This window comes from Haliotis rubra, unplaced genomic scaffold, assembly GCF_003918875.1.
Source record: "Haliotis rubra isolate DU_JTF1 unplaced genomic scaffold, ASM391887v1 Scf63, whole genome shotgun sequence".
NCBI lineage: Eukaryota > Metazoa > Mollusca > Gastropoda > Lepetellida > Haliotidae > Haliotis > Haliotis rubra.
The window spans coordinates 1273468-1285116 of record NW_025767335.1 but is presented as its reverse complement, the minus strand read 5'-3'; the positions used below and the strand labels follow the sequence as shown (position 1 = coordinate 1285116).

The window sequence follows — 11649 nt, the reverse complement described above, 5'->3', positions numbered from 1 at the left end:
TTCATTCGCTCATGACCTCCGTTTAAATGTCATAATAGGATTGTTAAAATTGGAATTTCGCTGAACATTTCAAACACATGTATTCAGGGATTTCATACAACATGATGACCAAAGTGATATGAAATGATATGATTACTTTAGACAACAAGTTCGATGAAGTTTTGGGCAGTTCATCCCATGACTGAACAAGAAATGGATAACAAAACAAGTGACAGAAATATTATTTAATCTACATGAATCAACAATTGTCAATATAAAAAATATAAATATATGATAGTAAATGCATTTGTTAATGATAAAAGATCAAAGTACCACGTGATTGCAGTCTAGCATACAAACTGGATTAACTCGTTCGCTCATTCATTCATTCATTCATTCATTCATTCATTCATTCATTCATTCATTCATTCATTCATTCATTCATTCATTCATTCATTCACTCACAAACTTTGTGAGGATATATTTCAATAAATTATTAAAACATCACCTGAATATTGCACGCCGCCCCTATTAGCACTTAGCCAATTAGAGGAGGCCTGTGAGCAATCGGTGTCGTCACAAACAAACCGGTGATTGGTAGTATGCATAACGATCAACAGACACTTCCGGTAGGACTAGAACTCTGAGTATTATCCCTTTCATTCAGCTGCATGTCCACAGTCGTGTCTGATATGCGTAATGATGAATACGGTGGCGGGGAAGTATCATCCAGATTGTCTTTATTATAATTATTATTATTGATGTTGCCGCTATTAACGACTTCGTTGTATGTCGGAGGAGGGGCAGATAACTCTGTACCGTAACTGTTCGGAGACCCTTGCTCTGTGTGCTGATTTTGATGCAGGTTTTCAAGTGGATTTCTCCTCTCAGAGTTCTTCTTAGAACATCTCGTGGCAGTGGTGTAAAGAACAATAAAGAATACGACCACACCCACCATTATCAAAATACCGTGAATTAACGAGGTATCCGTGTCTGTTTCTGAAACGAGAGTATAAAGTATACACACACTATAGGCATCCAAACAATGGGCTGTCTGAATATTTATATCAAAAACATTTTACTTTGGAGCTTGGATTTAGCCATTTGTCAATACCTTATCTGAGCAGCTTACAGACATTCAGTTTTGGCATATTTAAATAAATCAAACTTTATGGTGAAACATTAAACTTTGAACACCCGGTTCTAGTCCTTAAATGAGATATTTGATGACTTCGGTGATATCATTGTATTGTGTTTGTTTACATATGATACAGTTGCCGTTGCAGGCATTTCTTGTCACAAATAAACAACAATCAATCACTCTTTCAGTCAAATGACTTGGTTCATTGTTGCCAATAATAAAAATCACTGAATGGTCTTATCCAGACCAGACACGTGAAGAGCAGGGGTAGATTGATCTTCAGTAACTTAAGAGGCGACTAATGGGATCGGGAAACTTGACTGACACGTGTCATCGTATCCCAATTGCGTAGATCGATGCTCATGATCTTTATCACTGGATTGTCTGGTCCAGACTCGATCATTTACAGACCGCCGCCATATAGCTGGAATGTTACTGAGTGCGGCGTAAAACATAATTCACTCACTCACTTATCCAGACCACTGTGACAACACAAGTGTTGACTACGGTGATAACATTCACTCACTCATTCATTAGCGCCATGATTACAAAATGCAAAGGGTTTGCACAGCCTTTGTTGAAAAAGGCTTGGACGAAAATAGTAACAAAGCAACAACGAAGTTACGCAACAACTCACCTTCATAGTGGTACTTCAGCCGGAAGCCCTTACTGGTTCCTGATCCATCAGTTGTAAACCTGATTGTGATGATGGGGCCGCTGCTTGTGAATGAAGGTGTATTGAAGCAGAAACTCCCAAGAGACGCCACGCCCCAGTTGGTCGTGCTTCCTGATAAAACATAACAATTACATGCATAAGACCCATACAACGGTTAAATGGCATCTGTTCATCGGTTCTCACAGTCCCTGAACCGCATTATTTTCCCTACTGCCAAGCCCTCTCTGCGGTGCTAAAGCCCTAAATAAAGCAAGTCTAGATTTCCTCAGGTTCAGGATCTCTGGTCTCCTTGGGGCTCCTTTTCAATTTAAATGGGCTTGTTTGTTACTATCAAAATTATATATATTCAGAGACTATTAGTCTAATCTGTTTGATGTTATGTGCACACAACACATGCAATATGTGTGGCTACAGAATATACTGGGGTTGTTTTGTGTATTGTACTACGACACAGTGTGTTATACATCAACAATAACAATAGTCTAATCTGAGCAGGACAACTATTGATTCCAAAAATGAGTAACGCCCAAGAACGAGGAGGTTCGATGACTTGAAATCAGTCGAGCCTCCCTACCTTTCTAATATTTCCTCCTTACTAAAAGCATAAGTGCTCCGGCTATTCAAGCCCGACCTTTTAACTCAGTGGGATTGTAATATAGTTGCTGCACGATATACACAGTTTTACACTGATAGTTTATAGCTTAACTGCGCAATTAGTCTATTGCCCAACACCATTACATTGTATCACGTAACAATGCATAAAAGTACAATTTCACCATTGTACAACACCATTACATTGTATCACGTAACAATGCATAAAGGTACAATTTCACCATTGTACACCAAGTAAGAAATTAATTGAAATGAATTGTAATTGGTTATACGACTTTTATACCAAAGCAACTTTATACATGCCAAAGCAACTTTATACATGCCAAAGCAACTTCAATCACCTTGGCTGAGTCAGACCAATGAACGACTAAAGGTATAGAAACATTCCATCAAGCATCTGCATTGAACCTACAGCAGTCTTCCACCAAGCACCTTCACTGAAAGCATTGCAACCTTCCAATAGGCATGTGGATTGAAACTACAGCAGCCTACCAATATGCGCCTGGATTCAACCTACAACAACCTACAATCAAGCACCTGGACTGAACGTATACAAGCTACCACGAAGCACCTCGACTGAATGTGTAACAACCTACCACCAACCCTGGACGTATAATGGACTGAATGTGTAACAAGCACCTGGACTGAACTGAACGCACCACCTGTACCACAAGCTACCACCAAGCAACTGAACGTGTATAGACTACCATCCAAGCACCTGGACTGAACGTGTACCAGGCACCTGGACTGAACGTGAACAACACCAAGCACACCTGGACTGGACTGAACAAGCACCTGGAACAACCTACCAACCTACATCAGCACCTGGACTGAACGTGTACAACCTACCACCAAGCACAAGAACTGAACGTGTACAGCCTACCATCAAGCACCTGGACTGAACGTGTAACAACTTGCCATCAAGCACCTGGACTGAACGTGTAACAACCTACAACCTACCACCAAGCACCAAGACTGAACGTGTAACAACCTACCATCAAGCACCTGGACTGAACGTGTAACAGCCTACCACCAAGCATCTGGACTGAACGTGGAAAAGAACTGAATAACAACCAAGCCCTACCATCAAGCACCTGGACTGAACGTGTACAGCCTACCACCAAGCACAAGAACTGAACGTGATACAACCTACCACCAAGCACCTGGACTGAACGTGTACAGCCTACCACCAAGCACCTGAACTGAACGTGTAACAACCTACCACCAAGCACCTGGACTGAACGTGTAACAACCTACCATCAAGCACCTGGACTGAACGTGTAACAACCTACCATCAAGCACCTGGACTGAACGTGTAACAACCTACCATCAAGCACCTGGACTGAACGTGTACAACCTACCATCAAGCACAAAACTAGACTACGCAACCTACCATCAAGTGGACTGACCTGAACTGAACGAACGTGTAACAACCTACCACCATGGATCAAGCACCTGGACTGAACGTGTAACAAGACCATCAAGCACCTGGACTGAACGAACGTGTAACAACCTACCATCAAGCACCTGGACTGAACGTGTAACAACCTACCATCAAGCACCTGGACTGAACGTGTACAGTAACCATCACCTACCATCAAGCACCTGGACTGAACGTGTACAACCTACCATCAAGCACCTGAACTGAACGTCTATTAACCTACCATCAAGCACCTCGACGTAGTCTCCTTCACAGCCGTCCTGCCGGTCGATGTCAGTGCTCAGGACCGTCACCTTTATCTTGCTGAACTCGGGCCCGACAATTTCCCATTTACTTTGTAAGTTGCTGCCAAGGAAGAACGAAAGTTTATTCTCATATGCAGTCTCTCGTACTTTCTCATATATGTTCTATTCACACGGTATATTACATGTAATGACGAAATGGGTAACATGCAGGTATTAACGCGCTTGTCCCATGTTTTGTGTGGGTTGTCCATCTTTGAGAACCCTAAAACCAAAGGATGAAGAACAGCTCCGAACATTAAGCAAGGTTTCGAGCCCTGGGATTTGTTCAAGAAATAGTAAGTTACCGTAAATTCCTGTAGAAAAATACTTTGTCCTCAAGTTTTACAAATGCAGGAATTCACTGGACATACAGCATGTAATGAAAAATGGTGGTGTTTTGAGTAAATATATTTTGTACCTGTATGTGTTCGTTTATTATTCCACCCGTGAAGGTCCGGGTTAGAATATTGATCTTCAGCAACCCATGATTGTCGTAAGAGGCGACTATCGGGATCGGGTGGTCAGGCTCGCTGGCTTGGTTGACACATGTCATCGGTTCCCAATTACGCGGATCGATGCTCATGCTGTTGATCACTGGATTGTCTGGTCTAGACTCGATTATTTACAGGCCGCCGCCATATAGCTGGAATATTGCTGAGTGCGGCGTCAAACTAAACTCACTCACTCCTATATTATTCAACATCAGTGCAGCAAAATGGTAAAAACGTTTTGGTGAAAGAAATGCATTAACCGAAATCAGCACAACGTTTTTAGAAAATGTTTTGTCAGCTTTGTCAAGATTTTCACAATAAAAGAGTGGTTGCATGACGAAGTCATCTCTGTAATGAGCAGGGTGCCGTTCCACTAACCGATCTTATCTAAGATCAATCTTAGCAAGTTACGCCAATTTTACAATCGTCTTAGCTAAAAGTTACACCCGTTCCACTAACCGATCTTAGGCCGATCGTAGCCGGTCCCGATCTTACGATCCGATCCAAGCTTAGATCGAGACTCTTTCGTGCGAGAGATAGAGGAATGCGAGGCACGAGTTATTTCCCTTTGCATAGTCTAGCAAATGATGGAAGTAGTTTACGAACCAACTGAGTGAGTGAGTGAGTTTAGATTTACGCCGCACTCAGCAATAGTCAAGCTATATCGCGGCGGTCTGTAAATAATCTAGCTAATTAAGATGCATAGCGTTCACTAACATGAGCGTTCATGTTAGTGAACGCTATGTATCTTAGCTATAAATAATCGAGTCTGGACAAGACAATCCAGTGATCAACAGCATGAGGATCGATCTGCGCAGTTGGGAACCGATGACATGTGTCAACCAAGAAGTCAGCGAGCCTGACCACCCGATCCCGTTAGTGGCCTCTTACGACAAGCATGGGTTATTGAAGATCAATATTCTAATCCGGGCCTTCATGGGTATTTTTCCAACCAAGTGTAAACTTGGTGAAAATAACTAGAGCAAAATATTAGGGTAGTGAGCACCTTGGTTTCAGGTGCAAGTGTGTGTGAACGCTGCTGGGTATCAGGCATAATATAATAATAATAAATGCATATTTATAGTGCGCCTATTCCACATCCTGGGGCATGCTCAAAGCGCTATGTACAGATAATTTACACGAGAGTATTTACAGCCGAGATTATAAGTAATATACTGAGAACAGGTTTTATGTCTGGACTTAAAAGATGTCAATTGTGTCAGAGCTTTTATTATGTGCCTGAACCTTGTCAATCAGAATAAACAAGGCTTGACGAGGCATCCTCTATAACGTATCTAGAATCTGTCAGTGTGGTCTTGAATAACACGCGGCCTGCCTTTAGAATCCCCCACCAAATAAGCGCACGTGACATCAAACATATTTGTATCTTTTTGTTTCAGAACATTGTTCACTTCATGACCGTCCCTATTCTTAACAATGACGTTGCAATATTGTTGTACAATGCGTTACACTGACTCGCTCGGTTGTGTTCCCATGACGACAGTGGTCAGACTTGCCTGACATTTGTAAGGCTTCAGTGCAGTGTTTGTTTACATCACAGAAATATACAAATTCATTTCATGGGGGATTTTAGGGGACGCTCACGGTGAAATGCTCGCTCTTATTTTTCACAGAGAATAGGAAAGCCACCAGTTTGGTTTCTCTACGATTGATTTTAGCTATCCTAAGTTGGTCATGAGCAACTTAGACTTTGGATCTTAACTTTACGATTGACTTGGGTAAGATTGGTTAGTGGAACGGTATGCCGATCGTAACGTCACGCTAAGATTGGGACTTTAGGGGTTTACGATTGGCATAGGGCTAAGATCGGTTAGTGGAATGGCACCCAGGGATACATTACGTCCGTTCGTTATTGAGTATTTAGAGTGGGAGTGGTAATTACACTGATAAACATTTACCCCTCTTTTATCAAAACTGATTACGATCAATTTCTAAACAATTTCATTTTCTTAAATACTATTCAGCCTTTTTTGTTATTCCTATAACCAGTTAAGTTAAGTTTTAATATTAAAATCAACGCGAACTCATCAACATACTGTCACCAACTATGAAATGACAACTCCTCTCTTCCTCCCGGGACGTTGGGGTAGCCTAAAGCGTTCGCTCGTCACGCTGAAGACCCGAGATCTCTGTTCCCCACGTGGTATTGCTGGAATATTGCTAAAAGCGGCGTAAAACTAAACTCACTCACACTCCTCTCACTCCCAACCCCAGCCCTACCAAACCACGCACGCACCAGGGTGTCGCTTCAGGGTGTTATGGGAAAGTGCAGGGTATTTTTATACTTACTTCGGGTACCCCAGTGGGTAACCCGGTGACGTCAGATATAGCTCTTCCTTGGTAGCTGTCAATGTTCGGTCAATGTCCCCGCTGACTCCTGAAACATTAAAATGATTAAACAATTTCTCGAGGATAATATTAGAATCACAATAACCGTTTAGCTTTTATTTTCGTTTGTCTTCTAAGGCAGAGATATTACTTTGTTCTCATGCACTTCCAACCTAACAGTAGCCTGAAGATAAATCAAGGCTATAAGTGGTCTTCAACCGTAATTAGTGAGTGAGTTGGGTTTTACGCCGCTTTTAGCAATATTCCAGCAATATCACGGCGAGGGACACCAGGAATGGGCTTCACACATTGTACCCACGTGGGGAATCGAACCCGGTCTTCGGCATAACGAGCAAACGCTTTAACCACTGGACCACTTCAACTGTGAAGTAGAACGTTATTGCGTTCATTGAAAAAAGAGGTAAAGTTCAGGTGTTTATCCCATTAGGTTCTATTTAGTGGTGGTCCGATTAATTGAAATAATCGAAGATTGGTCGCAGAGACCAAACGACCAAGCAATCGATCACATTTCCTCATAATCGAACACAAACGATTTTGGAACTACCGTTTTAGTCTTTGAAATTCTTGTGGATGGAACATATATTCGAAGTTGTCAGGGCCTGAAAATGTGTTTAATTCTTAGAAAACTCACTTCAATAACTGAAAAGTCATGACTTAATAATAGACTCTGAGTAGTTTATGTTCATGATATATTAGTCATCACTTTAAAGTAGCAAGTTGCATTATGTTATACTTATCTGCAATAACAACCTGAATAGAAAAATCTTTAAAATGACGATAACCATTTTTTTTTCGATGATTTCTCGTTGGTAATGAAGTAATCATCAATTGTGAGATTTCAACCAATTCCCAACACTAGTTCTATTGAAAGATTCCTGTTTGAATTGCAGTGGGTCAGCCGAGTGGTTCAAGCGTTCCCTCGTCACGCCGAAGTCCCGGGTTCGATTCCGCACATGAATACAATGTGTGTCCCCCGCCGTGATATCGCTGGAATATTGCTAAAAGCGGCGTAAAACCATACTCACCCAATCACTCTAAATTGCTGGTCTGGAAGGTTCAAAGCGCCGATCGAAAGCGCTGCTGCACTCAATGTGGGATAACGGTAACTGATTACCACAAATACACCTGACAAGGCATGTCAGCTTGACCCCGTGTTAAACGTGCGTGGGCGTGCATGGGGTAAAGCTTTCTTTCAGTCGAACTCCTGTCAATATGCATGCCTTTGTTGATAGTGTTTAAAACGAAATATTAAGAAAGCCGTTTTAATTCATCTTTGGCAAATCAAACACGAATGACATAATTTTTCAAAGAATCAGAGTTATTTTGAATTTTGCGCCACTAAACGAGACAATACAACCTGTTTACATTCACATTTCCATATGAGTATCGATTCAAACACCCACGTACCTTTGTAAACAAAGGAAATTGACAACACGCATCTAACATGTTAAAAATTAAAATCGACGAGCAGTATTACAAAATTAGAAATAAATAAAACTCGTACATATATTCAAAAACGTGTGTTATGCAAGCAGATGATTAAGGTGAGGAGATGCTATGACATATATGACATAAACATGAATAAAACAGTGCCAACAGTCACCTCGTTTATGTTTACGAAGATATTTATGTCCAAATGCCTACGAACAGATTATTTGTTTTATTAAGACCCGGGTTCGAATCCCTCATGGGTACAATGAGTGAAGCCCATTTCTGGTGTCCCCCGCCGTGATATTGCTGGAATATTGCTAAAAGCGGCGTAAAACTAAACTCAGTCAGTCAGTCACATAATCAATGGATGATCAGTTAGTGAGTAGGGATATCTGCCGCCTTTAAATTTGTTCGGGGTATGGAGGGACTAGAATCGGTTTTACACAGTCACGTACCCGAATCGAACCCGGGTGTTCAACGTAACGAGGCATATTTTGGCTGTGGTGAATTGAACTCGATGGAGCGAACGCTTTAACCACTAGGCTACCCCACCGACCAAAAACTATTGATAAAACGATATCATAATAACTTACCATTGTTGAAGCTAAACACAGATACCACCAATGTGAAGTAAAAACGTATCCAGAATACCATGCCCTTGTTCACAATGTATTGAAACCTTCAGACTAACACCGCTCACCAACCGCTAATGAAAACTATACCCCCCTTATGTCGCAAGCTTCGGCGAATGCTGTTTCGCAACTCTTTAGGTGCGGAGTGCGCATGACGTCATAAGTGTTGTTATACAAACGGCCGGGTTGTAAACACAGGAAACAGTGGTCATGTGAGATAGCATGATGACCTCACCACATGGCTGCTTGGTGTGCTTGCTGTGATGGTATTGTTTCCTGTGGGTATTATTAGTTACACGCTATTCGCTGGATAGTATGGGATGGCTGAATTCCCGAGAGGACAGGAGTTCAGTGTCAAAGGTCGCAAACTGTCAAGGTCGTCCATACTACACGTTTTGATGATGATGATGATGATGATGATGATGATGATGTGTGTGTGTGTGTGTGTGTGTGTGTGTGTGTGTGTGTGTTGGTGTGAGGGGGAGTGCACATGAATCATGAAGTCAGGGAGAAATGCGGCTCAGGGAAATGTTTACGAGGAAGAAGGGGAGGGGGTGCGCCCCTCAATATTTAGTATGATTTCACGCCGCTTTTCCCAGCAATATCACGGCGGGGGACACCACCAGAAATGGGCTTCAAACATTGTACCCATGAAAACGTTAAAGATGGGTGTATCAGCTTATACAGTGATTCCCTTTTATGTTAATATATTTATTCATAACCATCTATAAATGAATACATCTGCTGTGGTGGAATACGGAGGGCAACACCATAGCGTATCTATCGTTGGTTGTGAGACATTTTATTAAATTTATATTAATTACATTTTATTGTACCGTGTTCTTCATAATATAGATATAATAAGCATAAATGGCCGCTGTCATATGTTTCACATATACGCATTGAGGCTGATGAAATTAAATACTAGAACGAATAACAGACACAAGTGAGTCGCCCTGCACAGCCACGTCGGTGTGTGTGGAGGAGAATTTACATGCACCGTGTGACCCGCTGACGTCAATGCTATAACATCATACAAGTCTGTTTACATAGCCCAGATCTCGCGTCAGTTCTCAAGTAGTCTGTCTCACTGTCCCGGTACTACACTATTTTCCCTACTGCCTAGACTAACAACTAGTCTCTATGTAATGTTTCTGTATATGAACCCTAAACAAGACACTACACAAACGTTACCCGGTACCCTAAACGACGGACGAGTCCATATTCCGCAACCCAAACCGAAACCGTATGTAGTTGTTCCCGTTCAGCTGATTGCGAGTGGTGCACCGTGACATATTTTACTGTTAAAAGTTCATAGTCTTAAAAATATAATATAATGAAAAGGAGCCCTGATACAACTTCCGTTTTCTGATGAAAACTTATGAAATCTAGACTTGCTGTATTTTCTAGACTTGCGTGGGCTTTCTTGGATATATTTGCTTCAGGGTCTGTATGACAGACTACCTACTGCCTAGCCCTCCCTGCAATGCTAAAGCCCAAAATGAAGCAAGTCTAGATTTCCCCAGGTAAATGTCCCAACTCCGAGGGGCCCCTTTTCAATTTAAATGGGTTTATTATGTATCATGTACATGTATATTCAGGGACTAAGCATTAGCCTAGTTCCCTCTGTACACTGCCTGATGGAAATCACTACATGATCTGCTACAAGGACTGCAGTACTAGACTGAGGAGAAACTGAACGTACTAACCCTGGTAATGGCCAGCTAAATTGGGAGCCCAGGAAAGTAAGTGAGTGAGTTTAGTTTTAGGCCGCACTCAGCAATATTCCAGCTATATGGCGATGGTCTGTAAATAATCGAGTCTGGACCAGACAATCCAGTGATCAACAGCATGAGCATCGATCTACGCAATTGGGATACGATGACATGCGTTTACCAAGCCAGCGAGCCTGACCACCCGATCCCGTTAGTCGCCTCTTACGACAAGCATGGGTTACTGAAGGTTCACTCTAACCCGGACCTTCACGGGTTGTTCCAGAGAGGAGTGTCTGTGTCAAAGAATCGGGATTGTGATCGTCTTATAATCCCAGTTTGCCTGCATCCCAGTTTACCTACAAACATAGACTAATGCTTAGTCTCTGAATATATATAATTTTGATAGTAACAAACAAGCCCATTTAAATTGAAAAGGAGCCCCAGAAGGACCAGAGATTCAGAACCTGAGGAAATCTAGACTTGCTTCATTTAGGGCTTTAGCACTGCAGAGAGGGCGTGGCAGGGACTGTAAGACAGACTACTACAAACATTACTGTAGCAGAATGGGAAATGATTTTGGACCTATAAAATAGTGGAACAACCCATTTCCCAGTCACTGAAGGGTGTGTTGTTGGGTTTGGAGGGTAATAAATGCAGTTTCACTTAAACTAAACGACATGGTGATGTTGGTGATAATGAATGGCAAGTTAATGTTTCAAAGCTGTGGTTGGTCTGTGTGTTTACATGTATAGCATATTTTGAACCATTATAATCCAATAAAGATGTATAATGGGAAGACACCGTTTAGATCGCTTTTTGGATTCCCTGAGTAAAGGGAATGGCGCTAAACGTCGACACATTGCGGCAACAGCCAAGA

General features: G+C 41.8%; 1 protein-coding gene across 2 annotated transcripts; it reads right to left on the bottom strand.

Moving 5' to 3' along the window:
- Positions 1-211: 211 nt before the first annotated feature.
- Positions 212-9205, bottom strand: LOC124256534 (CUB and sushi domain-containing protein 3-like). Of its 2 annotated transcripts, none has more exons than XM_046690520.1 (5): positions 9019-9205; positions 6935-7022; positions 4073-4194; positions 1758-1907; positions 212-978 (listed from the first exon to the last, which is right to left on the bottom strand). In XM_046690520.1, the coding sequence occupies exons 1-5, from the start codon at positions 9077-9079 to the stop codon at positions 593-595; spliced, it is 807 nt and encodes a 268-aa protein (XP_046546476.1). In that variant the 5' UTR covers positions 9080-9205; the 3' UTR covers positions 212-592. The 2 variants fall into 2 exon arrangements, with proteins under 2 accessions (XP_046546476.1, XP_046546477.1); XM_046690521.1 differs by having other exon boundaries at positions 6935-7019.
- Between the last annotated feature and the right edge of the window lie 2444 nt (positions 9206-11649).

What these genes read in the sequence shown, in the direction of transcription:
- LOC124256534 (XM_046690520.1), bottom strand. Translation starts at nt 9,079, where the DNA reads ATGGTATTCTGGATACGTTTTTACTTCACATTGGTGGTATCTGTGTTT. An exon ending in CTACGTCGAGGTGCTTGATG is followed by an intron (nt 1,908 to 4,072) that starts GTAGGTTAATAG and finishes ATGTTTTATCAG; the next exon opens with GAAGCACGACCAACTGGGGC. An exon ending in GCTGAAGTACCACTATGAAG is followed by an intron (nt 979 to 1,757) that starts GTGAGTTGTTGC and finishes CTCTCGTTTCAG; the next exon opens with AAACAGACACGGATACCTCG.